Source organism: Ascidia mentula, chromosome 5 (assembly GCF_947561715.1).
Source record: "Ascidia mentula chromosome 5, kaAscMent1.1, whole genome shotgun sequence".
Lineage (NCBI taxonomy): Eukaryota > Metazoa > Chordata > Ascidiacea > Phlebobranchia > Ascidiidae > Ascidia > Ascidia mentula.
In genome coordinates, this window is record NC_138570.1 from 8,329,992 (window position 1) to 8,356,785 (window position 26,794).

Below are 26,794 nucleotides of genomic sequence, written 5' to 3' on the forward strand. Positions count from 1 at the left end.
GGGCCGCTTTGTTGTAACTTTATAGGGGATTGCTCTGCAAAGTTCAGAAGAGCTCGAGCGTTAGAGACGACTCAGTTTCGTGTTTAATAGAAGAACAACTGCGCAAAATACAAGAAAGTAAGTGCGTTACATTGTCACAAACATGCAGTTTTTAAACGTACGTTCATGTTGCGCAGATAAAGAGTACCGAAGCCAGAAAATGAGGTACCTGTTAGGGATATCAGTTCTTGTACTAGGTAAGCTAGTGCGTTAGTAGGTAATATCAATAGATTTAAATACGCAATTTATTTTAAGGTTTGAGCTATGCACAAGGCCAAGGTTGTGTGGGAGGCAGCTGCTTTCCAAGCACTGGTGATTTACTCGTCGGCCGTGGAGACATGCTCAGTGCGTCTTCCACTTGTGGAACGAAACGCCATGAACGTTTTTGCATAGTGAGGTATGGGATATTGACTGTTTGCCATGACCAATGGCGCCTTTAACCACGCAGATATTTTCAGTCATCTCAAAGATGTCCAAAAATGCTTTACTTGTGATGCCAGCAACCCCAACAAGAGCCACCCTGTCCAAAATGTCATTACTACATTTGGTGACCGTGAGTCTGCTTGGTGGCAATCGGAAAGTGGTAAACAGGCGGTAAATACCTATCTTTTTATTTTGTCACACATTTTTTAATCCAATGGAACATAATTCATGCTTTTTTTTTCATCACCAGGTTTCCCTTCAGTTTGACTTGGAAGCTGAATTCCAGTTTACTCATCTCATTATGACCTTCAAAACATTTAGACCAGCTGCCATGCTGATTGAAAGATCCATGGATTTTGGAAAAACTTGGACAATTTACAGATACTTCGCATACGATTGCTTGAAATCATTTCCAGGAATTCCAAATGTGTGTTTTGTTTTAAAACTTGCATTGTTACAGCACTAACAAATTCTCATTTTTTTCAGACTCCCCCACGTGAAATTGATGACATTGTTTGTGATGAAAGATATTCCAAAATAGAACCATCCAATGGTGGAGAAGTTATCTTCAAAGTCCTCCCGCCTTTCATTCAAATTGATGATCCATATAGTCCAAGAATTCAAAACCTTTTGAAAATTACTAACCTTAGGTCAGTTCAATTTAAGATTGAGAATCAAAACATTTTGGATAAAATTCTGTAAATGTGCCACAGAATTAATTTCACTGAACTTCACACTCTGGGAGATGATCTTTTGGACTCACGCCCAGGCATCAAGAACAAATATTACTATGCTCTTTATGAACTCATTGTTCGTGGAAACTGCTTCTGTTATGGACATGCTGACGAGTGTACCCCAATTGATGGAACCACCACCAGCAATAGTGATATCGCCAGAGTCATGGTATGTTACATATCTGATGATATTTTATACAGTGAGGGGTGACATTTTTCAAGTAAAAGAAAAACATTATATTAGATCTGGCAATTTATGTTTTGCTAACCAAGCACAGTTGCTGCTTACCACAGCCATGTGTTATTGCTACAGGGAATAAGGTCTCCAAAGACAGAGGTAATGATCATTTTAGGTGTGGAAATGGCAGTTCTAACACTGCTCACTGAATGTAAGGTTGATTGTCTAATTGACATGTCGTAGACAAGCTTTTCAGCTTTATTAGCAATTACCTTTATTCTTCAAACTGCTGTTATGGCTTTTTGCTTTGCTTTTGTTTTTAACTGTTTCAACTCACTCAACCAACCATTGCAGTATGAAAGCGAGACTGGACAACATAGAGTAAGTACTGGTCACGTTTCAGGAACGCCTGCTTGGATTGCAGACCAATATCATGCAACATATAAATAATGGGACAATTAGCATGGTTACACTCCAAGTCATCCATTTTGTGGCTAAATCAGACCACTTTCGATTTTTTGCTGCGTGTAATTGTTTTCTATTGTGAAATTGGCTAAGTTGTAATTGTTTGTCCACCTAAAAATTCAATCGGCATACTGCACAGGTGTTCATGTGTGTATGCAAAAAACATTTGTGGTACTTAAAAACGATCATGTGCTCATTCACACACTTTGATTAAATGATTCTTGTGCATGTAGTCACACTGTTATGAAAGGGCACAAGGTCGGTCGCATTGTCAGAGGGAGTTGTAGCCACCTGTTAGGGCCGCAACACTTGATTGCTTGCTAACAACACTTTGTATTGCTTTCCATAGTCAATCGACCAATCATGCATGGTAAAAAACCGTGATGGTTCTACTGATTTTTACTTCAATTAGCGTTTTTTTTTTACTTTCAATTAGCGTTTGTGTGTCGTTGCGGTTTGAATAGGTCGCAGTGGAATGCGAAACGTAGGAGGTAAACCAGTCTCCGCCAGAAGTGCATGTTCCCACATAAATGGTTGGAAATAAATAACATAATACAGATACCATTTGGCGTATCTCGCTTTGGTGATAACGGACAAAGGCGGAGGCTCTCTTGCCTTCATTACTAAGCCAAAACACTAACAAAAACTGTTACTAACTTGGTGATGTGCCAAACAGGTTCACGGGAGATGTCAGTGCCAACACAACACCGTCGGATTAAACTGTGAGCAGTGCCTTCCATTCTACCAAGACCAGCCCTGGAGACCTGCTGAAGCAGGCATGCCACACGAATGCAAACGTAAGCGCGCGAAAAAACACAGATATCATATTACAAATATTGTGACAAGTATATATACGTGAATACATGATCCTTATGAATGCGCAACGTTAAATGTCTTGAATGAGCGAGCCGAGCGTAATTGTATGGCGCAAGGTCGATGTTTCCTGTTGTTAAGTGCTTCCAATGGCGGACAATCGTCCCAGCTATATGAGCGTTATTGCCCGCAGTGCTTAGTTCGGTTTCCTCCGCGGAAGGCGCCCAGTCGATTCACGTTGCTGGTTGGTTTCCACGCATTTCCCGTGATTGGGAAATTATTCTTTTTATGGGTTACGTGTAAAAGCAATTTTGTCATCGTATTGAGGACTGAAACTGTTGCTGTCTTCAAACAACAGTCTGTCCATAGTAAACAGGCTTTTAGCGCCTTTGTGTAATTGGCACACTTGCACCCAAGAGCAAAACGGCAGTGATAAAAGTAGTCACGCGCTGTTAACTGGGTTTCTCGGTCACACAAAATTCTTTGAAGTTGCTTTTGCGACGAGATAACAATCGCACGTATGTGACAGGCGGGGCAATTGTTTGAAGCAAAGCTGAAATTACTCCTGTATATGACACTTTCGATTGAATTGTCATAAACAATTGAGCGACTATACATCGGGACTATAACGACATAATTGTTTTGGTGGCGGTGCGACGTTTCATCCCTCAATTAGTCACTTTGGCCCCGTTACAAAAAACAATCTTGGTTTTCTGTAAGATTTTATTTCATTATTCTATTTCTACAGCATGTAACTGCAATAACCACGCAACGGAGTGCCATTTCGACCAAGCTGTTTACGAGGCTACAAGCGGAATATCGGGTGGAGTTTGCGAAAATTGCCAACACAACACTGTGGGGCGTAACTGTGAGCAATGTGCCCCTTACTACTTCCAGGACCCCAACAAGGACGTGCGGGACCCCACTGTTTGCGCAGGTACTTTGTGGTACTTTGGTGATTTTGTGTCCAACATAGGAACATATAATGAAACAATAGGTTAAATTATTCGAGAAATTTATCTAAATTCGCAGTCAGTAAACTCTATGGTTGCCGGTTAAAACAGATGTGTAAATTGTAAACGGAGTTGGAATATACTCCCTTTGCGATGTAGCTTCTTAAGGTTATGAAGACAAAGAATTTTCACAAAGTGCAATCGGTGATGTGTTTATGTTGTGTGTTTTTGTAAAAGCATGCGATTGTGAGGTGGCCGGGTCGTTGGAGGGGGGTGTGTGCGACGGACGCACCGACGCCTCGCTGGGCATGATAGCCGGCCAATGTCGTTGCAAGGCCAATGTGGAAGGTCCACGATGCGACCGCTGCAAGCCTGGTTACTACGGTTTGGACGCGAACAACCCAGACGGCTGTACAGGTATTTACTTGTGTGAATGGAGATTGTTTTTTGGGTTAAAAGTGCAGATGGTGAGGTGGAGAAACGCCATAAAATTAGACAACTATTTAATTGACACGTTGTAACAGAATGTGATTGCGACTCTTTGGGAACCCTTTCGGGCCCAAATACCTGCGACAGTCGGACCGGACAATGCATCTGCAAGCGCCACACAACTGGCAGGCGATGCGATATGTGTGTGGTAAGTTGGACTTGATTTGTTGCTTCCGAAAAAATCGAATCAACGCCATAAGATCTGCAACAACCTGTTTTCTCTTTCAGCCGCAAACCTGGGGCATGAGTGCTGTCCCGACGGGATGCAGCGAGTGTGACTGCGACATTGGTGGTTCCTATGACAACGATTGTGACCAGAGAACTGGTCGGTGCAATTGCCGACCCCACATTGAAAGAAGGCGATGCGATTTTGTCACTCCTGGAAACTTCTTGCCCGGACTTGATCATTATATCTTTGAAGCCGAAGAGGCCGAAATCCAACAGGTAGTTTCGTGTATATGAATACTGTAATGTTGAGGGAGGTGCTTTGGAATATGCGGGTAACGCACACATAAGGTTATTTTGATTATAATTCGAAAGTGTCTACCCAGCGGATTACAGACACAATAAAATATTTTTTGTAGAATGATTGATTTTTAAGAAAATGTATCGTTTTGCAGGGAGGCTACGAGGACAAGAGAAAGCATTCCCCACCAGTCACTTGGACTGGAGACGGTTACGTCATTGTGCAAGAGGAAGGTGTGATTACCTTTATCGTCCGGGACCTTCCCCGATCTATGGACTATAATCTCATCCTGCGATACCAATCAAACGTGAGTTGAATTCATACAAACAGTGAATCATTACTAAACGTTGGTGCCATGTCTTAAATTGATTTTGCCTCAGATGCCGGACGTTTGGCAATTTGTGGACATCACCATCGATCGCCCGAACCGTGGGAGCATCCCCACCTCAAGCCCATGCGGAAACACACGACCGGAAGACGACCACTGGATGACGTCACTGCCCGGACCTCCAACCACTCATTCCATTCTTGGTAAAAAACATGAACATTTCTTTGAAAAAATACTCTATTTTTGCTGCTCCATTTTATTGGTGATTTAAAAAAAGATACTGTTTGTGGAAAGGTACTGGAACAATCTGTATTTGGACGAATCTTGTTAATTTAGCTAGCTTGTAGTTGTTAAGGTTTGGATTTGGAAATCACAAACATAGATTTCGTTTCTTTGTTGTAGGTGTTATCTGCTTGGAGAGAGACTACACTTATCGCGTGGTGCTGGATATGCGTCGATACCAACGCGAGCGGGTACCTGGCAGCCCCACTCCTGACATTCTTATCGACTCGGTATGTGAATATTGTCCTTATCTTCCTCCCTTAAAGGCGGCAATACTAATGTGTTCTTAATTGTGTTGTCAATCAGCGGTTACTGGTCATTGTCAGCAACCATTTTAACATCCTGACTGTAAACAGTTCAATCTGATTATTAATTCAATGGGTTATGTGGTCAATAGATATATTCTGAAAACATTTCTCATTTATGATTTACTTTCTGGCACGTGTTGTTAACTTCATTACCCGTGGTCTAAATTGCCTCGTTTATTATTGTTACGAGTTGCTACGTACGTGTTGGGAGTAAAGTTTGTTTTACCAAAAAATATCTGCAGCTGATTGTCGTTCCCGTGCACTCCAGTCTGGATATGTTCTACGGTACAGAGGAAGGCCGACAACGTGAACGTCAATTTACGGAACTTGAATGCTTGGATGGGGAGATGTACGTTCCTAACCGTGAACCTCACGAGGAATGCGCTGGACTTCTCTTCTCAATGTCCTCTATAATTCATGACGGAGCACAACGTTAGTTTGTTGGCTGTGTGGTCCATGGAACTACTCTGCTATAGTATAGTTGGTCATATGATACCATTATGCCCAAGCACACTTTAACCCATTAACACTATTACCTAAAACATTCAGTTTGAATCCGCTTTAATTAAGATTGGCAAATAATTCTTTTAGTAATTTTGTCATAGATAGTTTGTCACTTTTTTGATTTGTTTTCACGCGAAAATGTTTTGAATGAATTTTTTTGTGCAGCATGCGACTGCGATCCCCAGGGAAGCGAGAGCTCAATATGCGATTCATGGGGAGGTCAGTGCTTGTGCAAACCGAATGTAATTGGACGGAGATGCGACCGTTGTGCACCTGGAACGTACGGATTTGGACCATCTGGATGCAGAGGTTGGTATTAGGTTTTGTGGGGCAGATTTCATAAAAAAAAACGCTGTAGGGTGATTTATACATCGTCGACTTCTACATTTTTTTTAGATTTTTTTAGATCAGGAATCTTTGTACAATTTGACTAAGCACTGACAAATTTTATTTCTTTACGTTCTTAACGATTGCGTTTAAGCCAAACAATACTAACTACATGTAAATACACCGCTTTCCCCGTCTCTGTAGAGTGCAACTGCGACTCTCGAGGCTCCCAGAACGACTTCTGTGACGCTGCAAGCGGACAATGCCACTGTTTGCCCGGAGTGTTTGGACGTCGTTGCGATCAGTGCAAGGCTGGCCACTACAACTTCCCAGCCTGCCCGAGATGCATCTGCAACGGACACGCTGATATATGCGACCAGAATACTGGCGTCTGTATTGGATGTCGCGACCACACCATGGGCGATCACTGCGACGTGTAAGTAGTTTAAATTATTTGTTTACTGTTTTCAACTTGGTCCCTTTCCAGTTATGCAGTGTTGCGTTAGGTAAACCGCAGTGTAATGGATGAACATGGCGAACTGAACGAAACTAGTCAAATTTACATAAGAACAGTTACAATTGTCTACATATGAACTTCCACAGGTGATAAACTAGTCTTCATCAAAACCACTTTTGCAGGTGCATCACCGGTTATTACGGCAACCCGTTGTTAGGCAGCGCAGACCAATGCAAGGCGTGCATGTGCCCCGATGGCCCCGACAGTGCTCGGCAGTTCGCCAGTGGATGTCGCCAAGACCAAGTCACCGGACAAGTCACGTGTTATTGTCTTCCAGGATATGCCGGTAAGACAATGTCAACGAGATTTCTACTGCACGTAAAGCCTATTTTTTATGCATACTTAAACAGGCCCTAAATGTTGTGTGTTAAGTTATCAACTCTCCTGAAAAATGCCATCATTATGTTTGGTTTATCAGGTGTTCGTTGCGACCGCTGTGCTCCGGCCTATTGGGGAAACCCCCACCAGACGAACGGTCTTTGCAAAGAGTGCGATTGCAACGGAAACATCGATCCACTCGACCAGGGCGCCTGCGATGCCGCCACTGGTGTTTGCACTGGTTGTCTCTACGACACAGCTGGTCCGCACTGCGAAAGATGTAAAGACTTCTACTACGGAAGTGCCTTTGACAAGACATGCAGAGGTTGGTAATTGAATTGTTTCCATTTTCTTTGTGTCAGGCAGTTTTGCAATCGCGTGCACATCCTATAATGACACTTAGGAATTTTGTAAACATAATACACTGCATATTTGCCAATTTAATGGCCGAAATTAAGTTATATTTGGTTGAAGCTTGACAAATTTGACTGTCTTTCTTTGCAGCCTGCTCTTGCAACATTCTTGGAACCGACCAATCACAGTGCGAGGGAGACCAGTGTCATTGTGACGTCACAACTGGTCAATGCTCCTGCTTGCCCAATGTCGGAGGAAGGACTTGCGATCAGTGCCACCCCAATCACTGGCGTCTTGCAGGTGGTGAGGGATGCGACCCGTGCGATTGCAACCTGGCGAATTCCAAGGGCCCATCCTGCAACGAGGTAAGTATTTCCGACCACGCCAATTTTTATTGTATAACAATTAGCCAGGTAGGAAATATAACTGCCAGGTTTAATTTCTCGCATAATTCACCTCAACAACACGACAAATTTTAAGGATTTTTCTATTCTTCTGCGTATCTATGTACAAGGTAGCGACAACTGGTTAAGGTATAATATGTTCAACGCTTAGAGATACGCGTGTTTTCCGAAGCCAATTACCAAAAAATATCGTCAATGAGTCTAAAAGTTGGCCGCATTTCCTTTACAGTTCACTGGTCAGTGCCAGTGTAATGAGGGATTCGGTGGACGAACTTGCAACGACTGCGCTGACGGACATTTCGGTAATCCCAACCAGCAGTGTTACGGTAAGTCCAGCTTGTCTAGTTCGCATGCTTTCCAAAATTCGCCCCTTAGTTTCAGCCAGCCACCTTATCATTTACCGCACGTGATGCAAATTGAGCGCTGTACCGAGCACTTGCAAGCTCACCAAAACAGGCCCGCGCAGTAGCAGCAACCACAACCAACCAAACAGCAATGCGTTTGGGTGTAGGTTTGGTTTAGGTGACATGGCTTTGGGCTTATTTAGACGCCACCACAACAGCTGCCACCCCCGCTACGAGCGTAGAGCAACCTACATACATACCTACAAGCACCCCAAGCCCAGACGTGCCGACGCCAACTGGCGCCCCTCTGGTGAAAAGCACAACCCCGTGTAGCGCCAGAGGCGATGCTGGTTGTGACGAGTTACCTCCATTAGTGGCTACCACCACGAGCACCCCAGTTGTAATAACAACCACAACAAATGGTGTTGGTTCTTGGACCGACGCTGATGTTGGCGGTCAAACAACGTCATCGTCCGTCAACACAGCGGCCTTATCCAGTACTCCAAGCGGCCGGTTGACAACAGCCGCTGATCCGCAAACTTCAGTGTCGACCACTGCTGGTTCGGTCGCTTCAACTGGTTCTCCCTTGGGTAAACGCTGGCATCCGCCTTGCAACCCCTCAATTGAACCCGTAATTCTCGGTGCCGTTGCTTTGAACTGCATCTACCACAACAACCGATTGATCTGGTACACACACATTCACACCAAATGCCTGTGCTATAGAAAACCTCGCATGCTCATTGATCATTCAATCCTGTTCTTCGTAATTTCTAAATCTGTTTGTCGGACAATCTCAAGAAAATTTGAGTCATGCCTAATTGGGAATCGCATGAATATGTGTCGACTTTATGATTTTGCATCGCGCCTAATTTGGCCCAGCTGATCAGGCAAATTTGAAAATGATGCTGATTTATGTATTTACAAAAAAGTTTGTTTCAATTACAAACAATGCATTTTTCCTACCCTCAATGGTGTTGTATGTTGATTTTCCCGTGAAAATGTCAAACACATTTTCATAAAACTTGACCGTTTTTTTTCGCTTATCCTACTGCAGCTTGTGATTGCAACATGGCGGGCTCCAAGTCGAGTCAGTGTAATCCTTCCACTGGCCAATGCGACTGCGTCGAAGGCGCGGGCGGACGACGATGCGACCACTGTCTACGTGGGTTCACAGGAGAAGTACCCAACTGCGAGGCATGCGGAGAATGCTTTAACAACTGGGATGACATCATTGACGGTTTGAGAGGTGAGTGAAGTCGTTATTAATCGCCAAATATCGGTTCACGCGTTAGTAACCAACAACCTTCTCGTATACGTATAACACTGAGAGCAACGTTTAGAGAAAATCGGGTGCTGTGTATAAAAGTCGTGACAGTAACTCCGTTTACACGATGGTTTAAGACAGCCTCGAAGCAGCCTCTGCTCAATATCTTAAATTTGATTTCTTTTTAGAACGCACCGAACGGGCTATAAGCAAAGCGAAGTCCATCGGCGAAACTGGAATCACCGGAATTTATGACAAGGAGTTTGAAGAAATTGAAAGCAACCTTCCCCCACCACCTCCACAGCAAGACCAGGAGGACAGCGTCGCCTCTCTAGTTGACTTAATCAAGTAAGATAGCTAGCAATGTAATCCAGTGGCAGAATGCAAGGGATTTCCGCATGCGTGTTTTGAAACTTATCACAAGAACAAAGGATTTGAAACTTATCCACCAACCTATGTGACTTATTTCGCAGGAACAAGACCGCTGTGCAACAAGATCGTTTGGTTGACCTCGAAAAATCCATGGCTGAGATTCGGTCCGACGATGTCGCGGTCAAGAAAAACATGACAAGATTGGATGCACAGGCAAAGGCCGTAAAGGACAAACTGGCAACCCTGCGCGAACAAAAACAGAATATCAGTCGAGTGTCGCCTGTCGGTAAGTTAAAATTATTATCTTTAGACTGCCAACTTGTACAAAGTGTTATAAATAGAGCATAAATTTATTTGTATGTCCAGTTAGAAGAATTTGTGTCTCTAGAATATTCAATTTTAGTTCAGCTGCCTCAATGGTCACACAATAGTTCCTGTGAATATAAACAATCATTTCATTTTTTTCCATTTTCAGCCGCATTCAAACAAGTGGAGGACTCCTTTGCTGCATCTTCTGAATACTTGAAGGAAGCCGAAGTTGCCTCTACTGAATCCGGTAGTCTCGTGGAACAATCCCAACAAGTGAGAAGCGATGTTGAGGCGTCACTAACCGACAAGAAGGAGGAATTCAATATCAATATTGCGCAGGTAAGATCAAGAAATAAGCGCTGATTTATGCTCGTTTTTGTTACGTTTTTGAAATGGGTTTTTGTGATTTGTAGGTGGAGATGGACTTGGAAAGCCGCAAAGCTGACGTTGATGAACTCACTATTTCGGAATTGAACAAAGACGTAAGATCACTAGTTCCTGCTGACACAGTATTTATATAATTTTTTGGATGTTTTTTTTTCGTGTTAAATCTTAATATTTTGCTTTCAATTTAGCTCAGTTGACATTTAAAATATTTTGCCTCCAGATTTGCGGAAAAGCGACAGAAGGCTGCGACGAGACTTGCGGAGGTGCGGGTTGCGACACGTGCGGTGGTATTGGATGTAAAGGAGCAGCACAGGCCGCCAACGACGCCAAGGACCGCGCCCAAAAAACACAGGAAACCCTGAACCGTATTTCTGATGAGACTGGCGACTTACGAAGCCGCGTCGAGGTATTTTGCTTTTTTAAGAGTGACAGATGAAAAATATTGAACATAGAGTCTTGTTCTTACGCTTAACCACACCTGTATGTTCGTCAGGTTGCGAAGGCAAATGCTCAACAAGCAAAGAACGAGGCGCAGACCGCAAAAGATCGCGCACAGGAAGTGGAAAGTACCATCAGGACGAAGAACACAGAGATCAGAACTTTGATTCAGAATATCCGAAGCTTCTTATCCAGTAAGGAACAAAATTTTTAATTTGACCACACACACGGAAATTCATTTTAAATCCTCACTATTTCGTTGAAAAATATCAATAAAGAAGCAAATGGTGTCCGTTTTTGGTTTGCTAATATTGTCCTTTCTTATTGTCCACAACATTTATTGTCATATTCTACAGGTGAGAGAGCTGATCCAAACGATATCCGAGTTATCGCCAACCGGGTGCTCGAGCTTAATTTACCAGTGACTCGTGACGAGATCGACCAATTAGCTCTTGATATCCGCGACTTGGTCGGCGGCCTTCCAAACGTTGATGAGCTTCTCGCGAGCACAGCAGATGACCTGGCGAGAACCAACCAGCTCTTGGTGGACGCCAACAGGGCACAGTAAGTTACTAACATGGGGAAGATATGATTTACCCTTTTCTGCAGGAGCTGTGAAGAGTTAGAATTTTTTTACGTCCTCAAAATTGTAAAAAAAATCATTGAAAAGAATTTTGGACGCTAAACAAACTGACCCATACCGAACGCGTTGGAAAACATTATACTATTGCGTTAATAGACAGCTTCGTTTTTTCTGTTGTAAGTTCAAACAATATATTTGACTGTGGCAGTAAAATGTAATGCTTCTTTGTAGGGCGGCCGCATCGGCAGTGGAAAATGACGCCAAAGCTGTGACGACAGCGCTTAAACAGGCCGAGGAATCTTCCTTGCTCGCTGAAGAAGCCAAGAACCAAGCAGCTTCAGACATCACCACAGCTGAACAGAATATTGGCAGGGTAAGTTAACATTTTTACCAGTATTATTAGGCCGTAAAAAACTCATAAATAAAATGTTGTATGTATTACCGAATACCCTGTCGTGTTGATTAAATTTGTTCATCTTATTTACAGATTAAAAATGCCACTATGGTGATCAACAACAGAATGACCGACATCTCCAACCGCCTGAGCGACTTCGACACTCGGTTGACCGGCGTGGAGAACCAAATGTCCGACAACCGACTCGAACTTGACGAAGTTCTTAGAAAAGCCCAGCAAGCAAACGACGATGCACAAGCAGCTGTTGACGTGAGTGTTAAACATGTTGACAATAAACTACATTCTTGCTGGTTTATTGTTTGCTAATGCAAACTTGGCTTTGCGTAAACATTTATTTTGTGTCTGTAGAATTTGCAAGGGCAATCGGACCTCATCCGGCGTGCAACCGACGAAATCAACAATAAAAAAGGAAAAACAGATCGTTTGCAGACGCTGAGAGAAGAGGCGGAAGCCCTGGCACGAACAGTTGCGGATAGCTCCAACAAACTTGATGGTACGTGAATTCTTGTTTGATGACTGTGCAGTCGTGCATGGGCTGTCATGTTGTTAGTGTATCCCTTTTAGTGTAAGAAAGTCACCTGGTCAATTTTAGGCCAGGTTGTTTGTTGCGGTGCCTGGTTTGTCTTTCAGAGCTTTTACATGAAATTCTTCATCAACGCAACTTCTTCCATGTTTGTTAATTTAATGAAATTTATAGCGAACTTACAGCTGGTGTTATACGCCTCTTTCTTTGCAGAAATATCGATTAAGTTCAACGACTACGACCGAATGCTATCAGCCAAGGATGCCGAGCTGGACCGCCTTCTTGCCGAGGTCGAGCGGCTCTACGCATCTATACAGGACAAAGAAGAATTCCTGCGCACCTGCTAACGCAGCGCGAGGGGCAACGATCGACCATATTACAATATTACGAATAAAGTAATTTCCACAACATAAAATGCACAGAATATCCAACAAATGTCACACAATAAGTTTTTTTGTCGATCGCACAGTTTCCCGTTCATGTAAATAGGACTTTGTAGAGCTGCTTTCATTTGTACATACATCTTTCACTTATCTTGTAGCCCTTATACTCTGCTTCGCGCGGAATACCCAACTAAACGCCTTTCTTACAGCATTGCATCAGTATTTGAGTGCCTCCTCTGCTCCCATGTACACGCTTATGTAATTTCTTTCTCAAACACTTCGCTATAGTAAGATTTTTTTATATCATTGCTACCAAATTCGACAGGTGCCTCTCGTCATCATTTCGATCGTTCACGGTTATACATAGCTGTATTCGGAACGCCCATATAATGTTTGTCCCAGAAGTAATAAGCCGCGGCGTCTCAGAGCTCAAGAAACTTCTAAAGCTCTCGAGCGCCACAGAAAAAAAATTTTGAACTGGTCGGCGATTCACTTTGAATGATTTGGATCGTTTATCAGCTCGTTGCCGCTGCTTTGGCCGTGCGGAGGCTTGTGTTTTTGAACGAAATTTTGAAATTTAATAATGTTTGTATTAATTTATCATAAGCTCGTGTTTCCAGCGTTTGAGATTAATAATTTCGTGCGAGAAACGGCCCCGCATGCGTTTGATTTTGTTGCTTTTTGCTGATTTCCTGTAGCGCTAACCCCTTTGTAGCAACCGTCGAAGGTCCATTTCAAGTGATGCATGTTCTTAAGCTTTGTGTTTTGTATATGTAATAAAAAAAACAGCAGCGGCCGTTTTCCGTGTGTTTTGTAAAACCAAAGAGCCAAAATGGAAAACAGGTTTATGAGCCTACACTGTAGGTAGGGTATACATCCTACCTTGAAGTTCATAATATATTTGAACAACCAGACAAAGTCCAGAAACACGTTTCTTCTCAAAAATTATTTTATGGAAACATTTAAAATTGTTTTGACTGTGGCTTGGTAGGGATGTACGTGGTTGTTCAAATCTGAAGCGCCTGATATCGGTATATGGGTGATACGCACGCGACCCTTTTTATGTTTTGTTGACAGCGTATCAACTCCAAGCTAACTCACCAAGGAAAACTCGTTTAGGTTTGTTGACCAAGACAAGCAAGGTTACCCTATAAACAATATTCAAATTTCTCGCTCGATATTAGAATTGGTTTGCGTTACTTACCGTGGTAATATTTACTAACTTGCAAATCTGCAACAGCTTGTTCAATATATCATCGCTTCCACAGAAGTTTGGAATGTATTTGCCGTGAAAAGTAAGATGAATGTGTGGAAATAAGAAAAATATTTCATTGTGCAAGCTATTTATCAATAAAAATATATCTGAGTTGGACGGTGATAATGTAAGGTTTATTTGCATTTTGTGTCTCTCAATTATCATAATTTTTGAAGGACTTTAATTTTTTATGCAACAACATAGTTAAAAATGAACCTTCGTGGCGCGGATTAAAAAAACACCGTGGGGACTTTTTTCGCATGCTGATCACCTTTTATTTATTTTTTAGCTTCGTCTTTGTTTTGTGGATATTTGTTTTAATAACTGGCTCTTTGCCATATTTAAAAATGTCTGCCGATGACGAGTCAGAAACGACAGCAACTACTAAAACGATTGTACCAGGATTGATTTACATCAGCTATATTCCCCCAAACATGACACCATTCCACATCAGACAATTATTCGAAAAATATGGTGAAGTCGGAAGAATCTTCCTGCAACCTGACGGTATTGTACTATTTACTGTAGTTATGTATGTCAGTGGCAACCTTTTACCATACTGGGTTTATGATATGACAAATATAACACCCCCAAAAAATAAACAGTATGTTCAGTTTAAGTAAATTTACTGTAAAAATAAAATGTATGTTCAGTTAACCTCAGTGTAACACATATGCAATCATACCACATGAGACGGCATGTTTATGCCTGACTTGATAAACCTTGTGGGTGCCTGACTCAATACCCCTTATAGTTGTATCGGTGCCCAAGGTTCATGAAGTGCATTTGTCTTTAAAGAACACATCCCATCCAAGAAGAAGAAAAAGTTTAAAGCGAAGTACAACAAAGGATCATTTACAGAGGGGTGGATTGAGATGGGAGACAAAACAATAGCAAAAAGACTTGCTTTAACTCTTAATAACACTCTTATTGAAGATGGGAAAAAGTCCAAGTTTTCTGATTACTTGTGGAATGTTAAGTATTTGCACAGGTAATGCTAATAATTCTTGAACATAGCACAAAAAGTCATTGAAAGTTACATCAATGGGGTAACTAATGATAAAATTTTGGTGGGGGACAAATGCTTTGTAGGTTTAAGTGAGTAAAAGTCTTTCAACTTAAAATGCATTCTTGTTTCAATAAAAAATTAGTGTACATTTTGAAAACCATAACTTACAAATCTTTGTTATAAAAACACAGGAGGGGGCTCTGGCTATACCAATGAGTTATATGCTTTTTATTTTCAGGTTTCAGTGGCGACACCTAACAGAACATTTGGCTCATGAAAGGGAAACAAAAAAACAAAGAACGAGAATGGAGTTGACCCAAGCCAGAAAGGAAACTGCTGCATTTGTAGCAAATGTTGAAGCTAGCAAGCGACTTGCCAGCATCAGGCAAAGGAAAGAAAAGAAGGGTGAAGTTTGGAAGGAAAGCAAACATATACAACACTTCAAGCAAAGGAAAACTGTTGAGGAAATACATAAACAAAGACGACAACAACAGCTTAAACTTTTACAAACTAATGTGCAAGATACAGAAAAGTTAAATTCTGGTCCTGTACCGAAACGAAAAGTTGTTTTAAGTAAAATTTTTAGCTGAAATGGAGTTGTGGAGTGTGTGTGTATGCATCAAATATGTTCTGTTCAAACTTAAGTTTGGTATAATGAAAAAATGATTTTTTTTTTGAATTTCATATTCGTGTTTGTAATTTTCAATGCTTAGAAGCAGTTATCTATAAGCGTAGATTTCTAAAGGAAGTTGATGCAGGGCAATTTTTAACATGACTTTATTTAACTTTCCCTAAAATATTAAACAAAAAACATAAATTAAAATTTGTAGTGGCGATACCTTTGTTGAATCCTTACAACTCACATTTTCTGTTTTTTGACACATGCTTAGGAAAGCAACCCCTAGCGCTAAAACACAGAAATATTTTGGATGGTGTAAATGTTTGCTGGTGATGTATTTTGTTTGGTTCTAAATTGATCAAAACACTTGTATTTTCCTCACAAATATGACGGCAAATTAAATGGCTTGGACAGAGTACCGATGAAGCCACAAAGGTTATTGAGTCGATCACCTATGTAAAAATCTTGCTTACTATGAAAAACGAAAGCGATAACTCATTTCACAGAACGTTTACTTCCGTAGACTCGAGCAACAATAAGCCATGTGGCAATGAATTGATTGGTAACAATGACACATATAGTTGTGCAGTATAGAAATGTTGATATAAAGCATACATCTCCCAATGACAACTTTGATTAGTCTTGGATCGTGGCACTAAAATTCTTGCAAAAAGTGATTACTAGAACTGACCTAGATTATTGCAAAATCATCCAAGATACTGATTTACAGAATATATAACATAATTTATTGAATTATTTACGTTCTGTAAACCAGTATCTTGGCTGATTGTGCAATAATTTGGGTTGGTTTTATATCGGCATTACAATCACAAATGTATCGATAAGGAAGAGTTGCACTTACAGTACAAACTAACCTTGGTTACAAACAGAAGCGTTGTAAATGAGGAAAAAAATGATTGCGGACAATGGAGCTATCGTTAGATAAACACAAAAGTAGTAAGCTTTACATGCCCACTCTGTACACATGCCACGGTGCTTGTCATTTTTTCGCGCGCGTGTTGCTAGTGGCGATCGCCATCTTGACTGCAAACAATGAGTCGAAATTACACAGCGCGTAAAAGTTAAGATACGGCCTCGCGCACACGACGACCGCTGTTTACCAACACAAAAGCCGTGTGTTGTGCGTGGCTATGTACCTTCGCGCTGTTGCGCAAAGACGTCAGTATTGTTCTCATGGCGCTTTACTAATTTTACTGTGTCTGCGAAGTTCTTTGTTTGCGCTTTATAATAAATCTTGGCCAATGTGGAGTTGAAATGACGCGTGTTGGTGGATCGTAAACGACATAACGAGGATGACGGTCGTTATCCCCATTAAATTTGTTGTTTAAAGTTTTTAGCAGTGAATGTGGATGCAAAGCTATTGTCCGAGATAGCAATTTGTATCAGAACGTTTTGTATGAGCTGTGATTTAAGTATCAAACACTGGTGTTGCCTATTACAGAAGCAAATTAGAAGGTGTTAATGCTGTGATAGAAAAATTAGTGATGTGACAGTAACAAACAAGAGGTAACATGACACAAGATGATCTTGAGTTGGATGATAATGAACTTCACATTGCTGTGAGGTTAGGGGATATCGAGGCAACCAAAACTGCTTTGAAACAAGGTAAATATATTAACAGTAGGATGAAGAATTTATTTTGGATTTCAGTGTGTTCATGTTCATTTGTTGTAGGTTATGATCCAGACACAATTGGGCTGTTTGAGTGGAGTGCTTTACATGAGGCAGCATACAATGGAAATGTAGAAATAGTACAGGTAATTTTTAGTGCACATATTGTGTATTTTTAATTAGTAAAACAGATACTGGTCTATACTTTCTTTGATGTATATGTAGGCTATCACATTATGGTTACATGTGTTTATAGATACTTCTTAACCATGGTTCAGATCCAAACAAACCGGATTACGTAAGTGCCAACACTCCGCTTCATTATGCTTGTTCTGAGGAACATGCTGCATGCTTAGATGTTTTAATTAAAAATGGTAAGCTTGCAGTTTACTTTATTGTATGTCATTTTACGTTTTGTTATACATTCAATGTTTTGTTATTTGTGTGTTTAGGAGGAAAACCTGACAAAAAAAATCAAAATGGAGAGGATTGCTATGCACTTGCTAGTGATGCAGAATGTTTAAAAGTAATTGAACAACATGGATATGGTATGTAATTGGAAAGTTTAGGCCAGTTTTGAACTTTAATTTGTATTTTTTGTCAACTTTGGCAGGCCAAAAGCAAAAGCTTACCAAAATCTTTCCAAAAACAAGTCAGAAAGAAGAACCAAAAGTTCAAACCATCACAAAACCAAAAATTTCCAGTTCACCCAACCGAGCTAGTGATATCGGGTCAAAAGCCCGCTTTGCAGCACCCAAACACTCTGAAAGTACTGACAGTGGCCTTGCATCACCTACACAGCAATCTCCCATTCTGAAAAGATCAGCTTGGAATGATAGAAAAAGTGATCATGGTATTGCTTCACCAGTCCGATCAATAGGAAGTTCATATGGAAGTTTGACTTCATTGGGTTCCTCTTCTTGTTCCACAGCTGATGATAGTACGTGAATTTAGTGATTTTTTGTGTGGTGTTTTACAACATAAACTTCTCGGAAATAACGGAATTATACAATACATTTTACAGTTTGCTAAAATTTAACATTCTTTTAACTTAAATGTTTTCGGAAGAAAAAACGTATGAACACAGAAAAAAATATTTGTTTTATTGTTTGGCAGATGCTGGAGAATTTGTCATGTCATTTCGATACAACAGCAAAAAACAAGAATTTAAATTATGCCTATGGGAAATACGCCTTATCAGTTTAATACCTGCTTCACAAATGCCCAAGGTGAGTTTTAAACATTATTGTGCCTGTTTTATGTGTGGTGTGATTGTCAGGTGAATACCCAGCATGTATAGTGTTTGAACAAAGCTACATTTGGATAATGGTTCGGTAAGAATTCTTATATAAATATAAATAGGGTACCAACATTCACCTCTACCTCAAAAGCACCATAATCCCTTCTGATGAGTTTGGTCCAAATCCAATTCTTCAGAGAAAATCTGATACCATTCATCTTTTTCCAGGGGAACACAATGCCTCTGGCAACCATAGGTACAATTCTTTAGAGCAAACCTTACATAATGCATGTATATTTTAGAATCACTGTATGTATTTCTAACAAATTTAGCATGTTTGCTAACCACATTTGTGATACTATTGAGGTTTTGTTGTTGAATTTTAGTAGTTAGTATGTTATACTATTTGTCATGACAGCATGGTGGCCAAGTGGCTTGAGAGGGAAGCGAAGCTGGAGTTTAAAAACCCAATCACTCTCGAATACAAAGACGTCTCAAAACATCTTGTTACCTCAAGTGCAATTCAAGTACGTTAACCAGTTTCGTTTAAGTGTCATGAACACAAAACTGACGCCTTTTAAACCTCTCCGTCTATCATTATATTAACTGGTCTTTTGTTATAAAGGTGTGCCTTTGTGTTCGGCCCAAGCGGTCTATTATTGGTAACAAAAGCAAGAAAACTCCTCATGATCCAGTTTTGGCAACGCATGAACTGAAAATGACAGATGCAGTAAAACGTCTAATGAAGGTCTGCTTCATCATGTGCTATGCTTTAGACTACAATATGTACAACACATAGATAAATTACTTTTTACAGTCAATCTGATTGGTGCAATATGCTATAAATACCTTTATTTTGGTTAAAGACTAAAACATGCTGCTACCTTTCACAGGAATCGTATGAAACAGAAAGACATGATGTTCTTGGTCTCACACGGCAAGCAATGCCCTTGGAAGATATCATTGCCCACAGAGGAGTTGAAAACCCTTCTTTTTATAGTGACCCAAATGTTCGCATTCATATGTCTTCTATCCAAGACTCAAACCACCACGAATTAAGGTAAAGTTTGTGAGTAAAATTAGCTGTCTAAAATACAAACATGATGTTAATTGATTGTATTTCATAACAATAGATGCGCTAGTGACGGTGACCTGCAGAAATCACATACACATAAAAAGTCTTCTCTTCCTGAACATGGTGCTTACAGTGATCGTGATATAACTGATAATGATGAAAAGCCAAAGAGGAAGAACAGGTATAATTCCCCTCATGACCTAGTTGTCTGGTTTTAAATTTAATATTCATGTTTCAGTCATGTATCACTGGAAGGTGTGTCAACTCATGTTGCCCCCTCTACTAAACAAAAGCACATTAAAGTCCCAGTGTTTAGTATCTCGGAATCCCTGGAAATGATGGAAATTAAAACCCACAGAAACAGGTGAGTCCTTGCTTTTAGGACGTTAATGAGAAATGTACATATATTAAAGTCAAACTTTATATTTTAGCAGCAACAATCAAAATGCTAAAGTTGAAATGCCTCAGTTCAACAGTGGATATTATAACACTCCAGGTTAGTTTTGTTAAATTGTTAATTTTTTGTAATATTGTGTTTTGTTGCAAATACCTTAAAAAAATGGCTCAAAAAATACACAAAACCAAAACATGCGAGAATTAAAAACGACAAATTTCCTAAATTTATTTTGTGATTTAGGTCACCACACACAATCCAGAGGTAGATCCCCCCATCCTCATACAAAACACAAAAGAAACAAGTTACTGGCGGCAGCTGCTGAAAATGTACATCATCTAGATACTTCAGTGGTCCGGGCCATTGATAACGAAGAAAGCTCAGTGGGAAGTCCATCAGAATCGGTATGTTGATTTTACAATTGTGGAATATAAGGATGGAACCAAATTTCTGTACATTGTCACCCCACTACTCACATCAACAGTGTTTACTAAACATTTAGCTCGCATTTGTGTAATCGTTACAAACTCGAGATTCCACTAATGCAAGGAACTAAAAAGTTTAACTACAGACTTCATTGTCCACTTGTCACCGCCACGAGCTCTAACAATGAACTTTCACTGAATGAAATTTAAATGTTTGATGTGCAATTTTTTGTGTTGCAAAGCATGAAGATTATTGTTTCAAACAGTCAACTATTTTTAAAGGAAAACTTTAATCCCACGCTATTACTTTAAGGGTAAAGGTCAAAATTTGTAAACCACGGAATACATGTGTTACACTTTCTTGACTTTTTTTCAGATAATTAGTGATTTTGATGAACCAATTACTCCTCAAGTTTACACCCATCAACGTGCAAATTCATCGAGTTCTTTCTCAAGAGTAGACGAAAGTCCATCGCCCGCTCGGCGCCGAAATCCTCACACATACAGTAGTCCAAAGCACACAAGACAGCTTACTGTTCCGCAGTCTACCTCATCAAAAGGTGCCCACAAGGATTGGGCCCTTGAAATGGACCCCCGCGATAAGCAAGTAAACGTGGAGCTTCGGGGTACTGCCAAACACAGTGGGAATACAATTGAAATGAAAACTTTAAGGCCTTCAAGCAAAGAAAAGTCGAGGTCCCGTACCACGTATAACGATACTGGACTAAAATCGCGTCGCGTGCATCTAGGTAGTGAGACACAAAGGCAACTCGCTAAGGAACATGCTCTGCGAAAGTTAATTTATGACGAGTCGGATTTAACTGATGTTCTGCCAAACTCCTCCGCAAATCCTTGTTTTGTTTATGACTGATTTTTGCATCAATGTAGTGCGACACCCGAGTGCTTTCTTTTTTATATTTATCGGCAACAACACTTGTTTTTACTTGCCTGTAATATTTTCGTTCGCATCAAATTTCATGACATATAGTACGTTTATGCTTTTTATCATTTTTGTGTATTTTTATTGCAGTATTTTTATAATTATTATTTCTATCACTGTCTTCCAGCGCTAATTGACATTTTTTTGAACAAGAGTGCAAACTAACTGGAGAGTGTTTTGTATTTGCAAATATGAAGGTATTCAGCAGCGCACAAAAAGACACAGGCGATATCTACGTAAATCCTATCATTGACTTTCTTTTTCGGTTCGATTTCCGCAATTTCTTTGAGGGCGAGTTCAGATTTTGGACTTGAAATTGGCGAACAGGAGAAAAAATATTTGTTGGTCCGTTTACAAGTATTGACTGCGAAAGGTTGCCACATTCCAACCTGGTAAGTGGGACAACAGGTGTTTTGGGTGAGCTTAGTATCGAAAACACGCTGGAATTGTATTCAGGATCTGGGACGCTGTCATTGCCATCAACAGCTTCAGAAAGATTCATGTGCGCGTAACTTGGCAAACTGTCAACCTCGTCACCAGCAGGGTGATCGCCTGGCAAATCCAACACAGACAAAGCTGCTTTGCGCTCATCGTCTTTTTGCGCTTTCAATTTGTTCTTCTCCAAGGTGCCCCACAGTTCCTCATAGCTGCCGTTCCAAGTCGATACCAAAACCATACCCAAATCTTTTGCTCCTTCGGTGTCGATTAAATTTAGTTCCGCCACTTGCGAATCACTGTTGTTTATTGCATTGGATGATAAGTTTTCGGATGACGGGTGAACACCCATGTTGTGACAATTCACAACGTTGTCACAAAACCTAATCGAATTTCCACACGTTTCGCATACGTCTTGTGGCCCTGACTGGGTTTCCAAATTATGAACTTCGTCATCTTCTTCCTGTTTGTGAATACGCTGCGAAGAAATCAGTTCATCCTTACGCAGAAAACAAGCATTCCGACAGATCGTACAGCTGCCCTCTTTTGTTTTCCGCAGTTTCTGTTTCAACCCTTTGCACAACAGATGGGGTGTAAACTTGGTCGCGTTGATACACAACCCAATGCTGTTGGGGTCATTTTCCTTAAGATACTGAGAGGACACCTGCTCTGCCCAGTTTCTGTAAACTTTTTCGGTGGCCTTCGCTTGACCACGCAATCGTTCGGTATAATACATGGAGTTTGACAATCCCGTCGTTGTAGTGCCTGTGTCGAAATCTTGCGATGAGTCCACGTGTGAAAGGATTTGATAAAACAAGTCTCCGCACTCAGATACATGAACAACCGCGGCACTATTACCGTGGTTTAGCGCTGTGATGCCTATAATTGGTTGACTCAGTCTAGATTCAACATAGCCTTGGCACCTTGGTATTGATAACTTAGAGATGCTTCTTCGCACATTAGAGGAACTGCTCAACGTTCTTACAGGGCTAATTGCGATAGGTGGTTTGCAGTCAGAAGTCTTGTGCTGAATGCAGTGGATTTGCTGTGGATGTTGATTGGCAGCAACCAGCAAAGAGAAATCTTCACTTTGATCATGAAAGTTGATGCCAGCTAGATGCTGACAAGGCTTTCTGCAATATAGTTATTGTGATTAACTTGAATTACAACATATGCATTAAACATAACATGAACTTCCAAATGTTAGATGAAAAACCTACTTCATTGCCAAAGACCATTGAAGGAGTGGCACTTTACTGTAGCGTTGGTCCATGAGCAAAAGATGAAACTGTGTTGCAACAACACATTGGAAGTCGGCATGACTGTTTCCACTTGGGTCAACACTATGGTGCCTAGACCCAGGTAATATTGCCATGACCCTTTCACTATCATTTCCATCTCGCATGTACAGGATTCTACAAATGTAAATGCGGCAAACCAACATTTACTACAATGTTTTTGGTTTATAAATAAAACAATTGATATGAGTGGCCGTAGTACCTGGAAGGACTTGGTGACTTTGTTCGCATATCAATCACATTCACTTCCTGTCGATTTGCCAAATATATTTGACGCGGATGAGCACCATTTGCCACCTGGACCCAACTATTTTCCATGCCCTGATTGGTTGAAATATTTACTTGTTGTAGTCCAGACAAAGACTTTGACTGCAGCAAAAGAAGTAACTTTACCTATTTTAGCACTAAAAAAAACACTTGTCTTTTATACCTGGTCATTCACATATTGAGTCTGTTCTGAATTCCAAGAGTAGACAGACCCGTTGTACAAAGCAACTACACACTCCCCAGCAAAGTATGGGTTTAAGCTTATACTGCTTATTTCACTTGTGCTATGAAACCCACCACACAATTGAACACAGTCTTCACTTATGAATTCAGGCCTGACAAAATAAATCACAGTTTTATAATTACAATAGGTAGGAAACAAGTCAATGTGCAAACATGCCTGGAAGTTTCATTGTCAGACAAATGAACTTGGGTCTTATCCATTGATGCCAGTAGCACAGAGTTCTGGGTTCTCGCACCAACCATGCACATTTCAGGATGTGATAGATGCGATGTGACAGTAGTTTGCAGTACTGTGCCATTTATTTTAATTCTAAAATACACGATACACATTAAAATCCCACTGCATCGAAATTCAAACCAAAGGTGCTTAATTTTACCTGTACTTTGAACCTGGAGTTAAGCATGGAAAAATACCTTCCTCCCTTGTCTGTCAAATATTTGTGTTTCATTAACTTAGCACAAATACAACAATTGTTCTAATTACCTCTTGAAATGGTTGCATGTTTACCAATTGAAAGTCAAGGCTGTCCATTGCATTTCCCTGGGAATATACAAAAACTCCACACCTGTCAGAACCACTATAAAAACAACAGACAGGTTTGATTTTGTCTATAAGCAATAGAGCCAATAGTGTTTTTTGGCAGCTCACTAAAACAATAATTATGTCCGCCTGCCTTCACTGTATATTTTGACCAGTACCTGGTGTAGACATCTTCATAGTCTATGCAGCCACCAGTGTATGCTTGATTATATTCCATAATACGTGTCTGATAAGCTATTTCCTCAAGAATATGTTCATTTAATACATTGCGGGGTATATCACAAAGACTGGGGTTTAAATTCTCAAAAACAGGATTTAATAATACGGCAGGAGATTTGGTTAATTTTGATTTCTTTTTCTGAAAAGCAAAATCATTTATTTTAGCAATGTATATTTCGCATAAACATGTTTTAAATGTAAAACGTTGCCCTTGCAAATTGGTCAGTATGTTTCTCATGTATATAATTTATTGCTGCCATTGAAAAAACTATTACTAAAAAAACTATTAAATAATTTTTTTCTAAGGTTTCTTTTAGTCACTATTAAACTTTAATATAACTTACTTTGGGAGACTTCGTGTCTCCATAAATACCATAACCCAAATGATTTGAAACCTGATAGGGAAACATGTGGGAAAACTCTTCTATAAATGTTCCATGGTAAGCATCAGGGTGGTCTGTAAGAAGGTTGTGAATGTGATCTTCAACATCTGCCACGACTCGGGCTAAAAAAAAATTGCTTAACTTTCATTGCACTCTTATAAACTGTTTCCAATTGCATAAACTGCGCACTCTCAGCACAAACATGATAAAGCACATATGCATTTGTAATCTTTAAACGTATATATATCTATTGTGTGCAAACCAGTACAATTAGAACAGGTGGCAAGCAAAATTAAAAAGGCCAACACCAAGTTAAAACAATATTGATTATGCACAACAAGAAAATATACTCACAGATGTTTTTTCCCTTTTTACTAAGAATTCGACGCTCCTGATACAAATTACGCAGCTGCGGTCTCTGTATAAATTTATCAACATCATTTGGCTTTCCAAATGGCAGAATTTCTTGCTTCGGCACAAAATGTCTGAAAATAAATGCCTCCTGCATGTCATAACACAAGAAAACCTCAAAACTGTTATGTTTCAGTAAAAAGTTAACCTAATATAAAGGCCGCACTTAATTTACTGAACTTCGAAACAACATTATATTACATATGCATAACATGCAATACCTGTGTGATTTGTCATCCAAAACTTGCTGAAGATGCTTCTCTTTTTTAACAGTCACATCAAACTCACCACTTGTGTCCTGTTCACGAAATTTGGCATGTGAAAGCAGTAATGTGAAACAAATTACAGTCAGCTTTTGCTCATGAAAAGGAGTATTGATTTTATATTTATAGAAGATTGTGTGCAATAAGACACTTACATTACATTCAAGATTTATAGCTTCCAGGCACCCATATTCAGAAAAAGCGTCCTGGTGGCTTTTGGGGGCACCTTGCCTTGTATTAGGAAGAACAAAGTCGTAATACTCCATTAACAAACTCTTCAACGCATTTGCAGTGTTCACAACTTTAACATCAATTTACATTTAGGTGTTTTCCCGTGATGAACTCCCGCCCCCAGATGTCTCATAAAAAATAAATATTAATCAGAATAAACTATTTCGTTCCACAGTCATGCCACGCCACTGTACCAAGAATAAATTGTAAAAGGCTCAATAAAAACTTCATATAAACAAAATATCATTTATGGTTCCGACTTCACGCTGCCGCCGCATGTCGATCGGACGTTACAATGCTGCAGGTAAAATGGACTGTAATTGGTACATACAGGGTTGCCATATCGTTCTTATTAGTCATTACCAGGATTTGAGCTTATTTTTGCTAGCAGTGTCTTGAAAACTGGTCCTGGCTGATGATAGACTAACCCTGCTTATGTAGCAGTAGCTCAGAGGTGAATCATCTTGGGAAAAATTTTACGTTCGGGCAAAGCAAAAATTGTCGAGGAATAAAATTATTGTTTAAGCACCAAGCACGAGAATTTGCGTTACGGCAAGGAAAAACGGGTAAAATTTACTTTTTGTCTCTGTTTTATTTGTCTGGTGAAGAATGCAACAAGGGCGACACGGCAAAAGAAAGATATAGCCTACGACACGACGATATAGCGACTCCTACTACACGACGATATAGCGAATAAGAAGGAGTAAGCGCACGTTGAAAGACGAAACGCAAAAGTAATAAAAAAAACACAAGTGTCTGAAACTCTGGGTGTATTATAGCCTATAATGGCCAAACTAAAATCGACCAAATTCAAACAAAATATTAAAGGAAATTCAATTATCTATGTCCATGGCGTTTATTAATTCCTACACATTTTTGCACTATTCCCAAAATAAAGTGATTTGTCAGTTTGAGAAAGGTTTACGAAAACACCCAATACTTTTGCGAATCATAAATGTTTATTAATCATATGTGCTTAGTCGTTCATGTGAAA

At 40.2% G+C, this 26,794-nt stretch overlaps 4 protein-coding genes across 5 annotated transcripts; 3 read left to right on the forward strand and 1 right to left on the reverse strand.

Annotated features, from left to right (window-relative positions):
- Positions 1-22: 22 nt before the first annotated feature.
- LOC145904053 (laminin subunit beta-1-like) lies at positions 23-13,716 on the forward strand. 2 transcript variants are annotated; one of them, XM_082992276.1, is made up of 35 exons: positions 23-117; positions 177-236; positions 295-436; positions 498-633; positions 713-889; positions 949-1,112; positions 1,176-1,365; positions 1,729-1,755; positions 2,516-2,636; positions 3,401-3,589; positions 3,843-4,022; positions 4,130-4,242; positions 4,323-4,538; positions 4,715-4,867; positions 4,941-5,091; positions 5,291-5,400; positions 5,721-5,910; positions 6,148-6,291; positions 6,514-6,745; positions 6,949-7,112; positions 7,245-7,469; positions 7,649-7,863; positions 8,132-8,228; positions 9,301-9,492; positions 9,699-9,858; positions 9,984-10,168; positions 10,358-10,530; positions 10,605-10,673; positions 10,799-10,984; positions 11,072-11,210; positions 11,373-11,580; positions 11,831-11,972; positions 12,087-12,263; positions 12,363-12,507; positions 12,751-13,716. In XM_082992276.1, the coding sequence occupies exons 2-35, from the start codon at positions 200-202 to the stop codon at positions 12,882-12,884; spliced, it is 5,283 nt and encodes a 1,760-aa protein (XP_082848402.1). In that variant the 5' UTR covers positions 23-117; positions 177-199; the 3' UTR covers positions 12,885-13,716. The 2 variants fall into 2 exon arrangements, with proteins under 2 accessions (XP_082848402.1, XP_082848403.1); XM_082992277.1 differs by lacking the exon at positions 1,729-1,755.
- A 754-nt stretch (positions 13,717-14,470) lies between these two features.
- LOC145902563 (activator of basal transcription 1-like) lies at positions 14,471-16,175 on the forward strand. The gene is made up of 3 exons (XM_082990585.1): positions 14,471-14,682; positions 14,974-15,166; positions 15,423-16,175. Exons 1-3 carry the CDS (start codon positions 14,523-14,525, stop codon positions 15,772-15,774), a joined length of 705 nt encoding a protein of 234 aa, XP_082846711.1. The 5' UTR covers positions 14,471-14,522; the 3' UTR covers positions 15,775-16,175.
- A 1,102-nt stretch (positions 16,176-17,277) lies between these two features.
- LOC145903264 (uncharacterized) lies at positions 17,278-21,631 on the forward strand. The gene is made up of 15 exons (XM_082991329.1): positions 17,278-17,429; positions 17,499-17,581; positions 17,692-17,809; positions 17,888-17,983; positions 18,049-18,375; positions 18,552-18,664; positions 18,798-18,931; positions 19,094-19,202; positions 19,301-19,423; positions 19,569-19,735; positions 19,809-19,931; positions 19,989-20,114; positions 20,182-20,246; positions 20,388-20,548; positions 20,946-21,631. The coding sequence occupies exons 1-15, from the start codon at positions 17,336-17,338 to the stop codon at positions 21,438-21,440; spliced, it is 2,334 nt and encodes a 777-aa protein (XP_082847455.1). The 5' UTR covers positions 17,278-17,335; the 3' UTR covers positions 21,441-21,631.
- A 90-nt stretch (positions 21,632-21,721) lies between these two features.
- Positions 21,722-25,877, reverse strand: LOC145902698 (uncharacterized). Its single transcript, XM_082990776.1, has 12 exons — positions 25,725-25,877; positions 25,528-25,604; positions 25,250-25,380; positions 24,857-25,017; positions 24,452-24,651; positions 24,237-24,330; positions 24,130-24,179; positions 23,910-24,062; positions 23,673-23,844; positions 23,445-23,611; positions 23,165-23,359; positions 21,722-23,077 (listed from the first exon to the last, which is right to left on the reverse strand). Exons 1-12 carry the CDS (start codon positions 25,833-25,835, stop codon positions 21,742-21,744), a joined length of 2,847 nt encoding a protein of 948 aa, XP_082846902.1. The 5' UTR covers positions 25,836-25,877; the 3' UTR covers positions 21,722-21,741.
- Between the last annotated feature and the right edge of the window lie 917 nt (positions 25,878-26,794).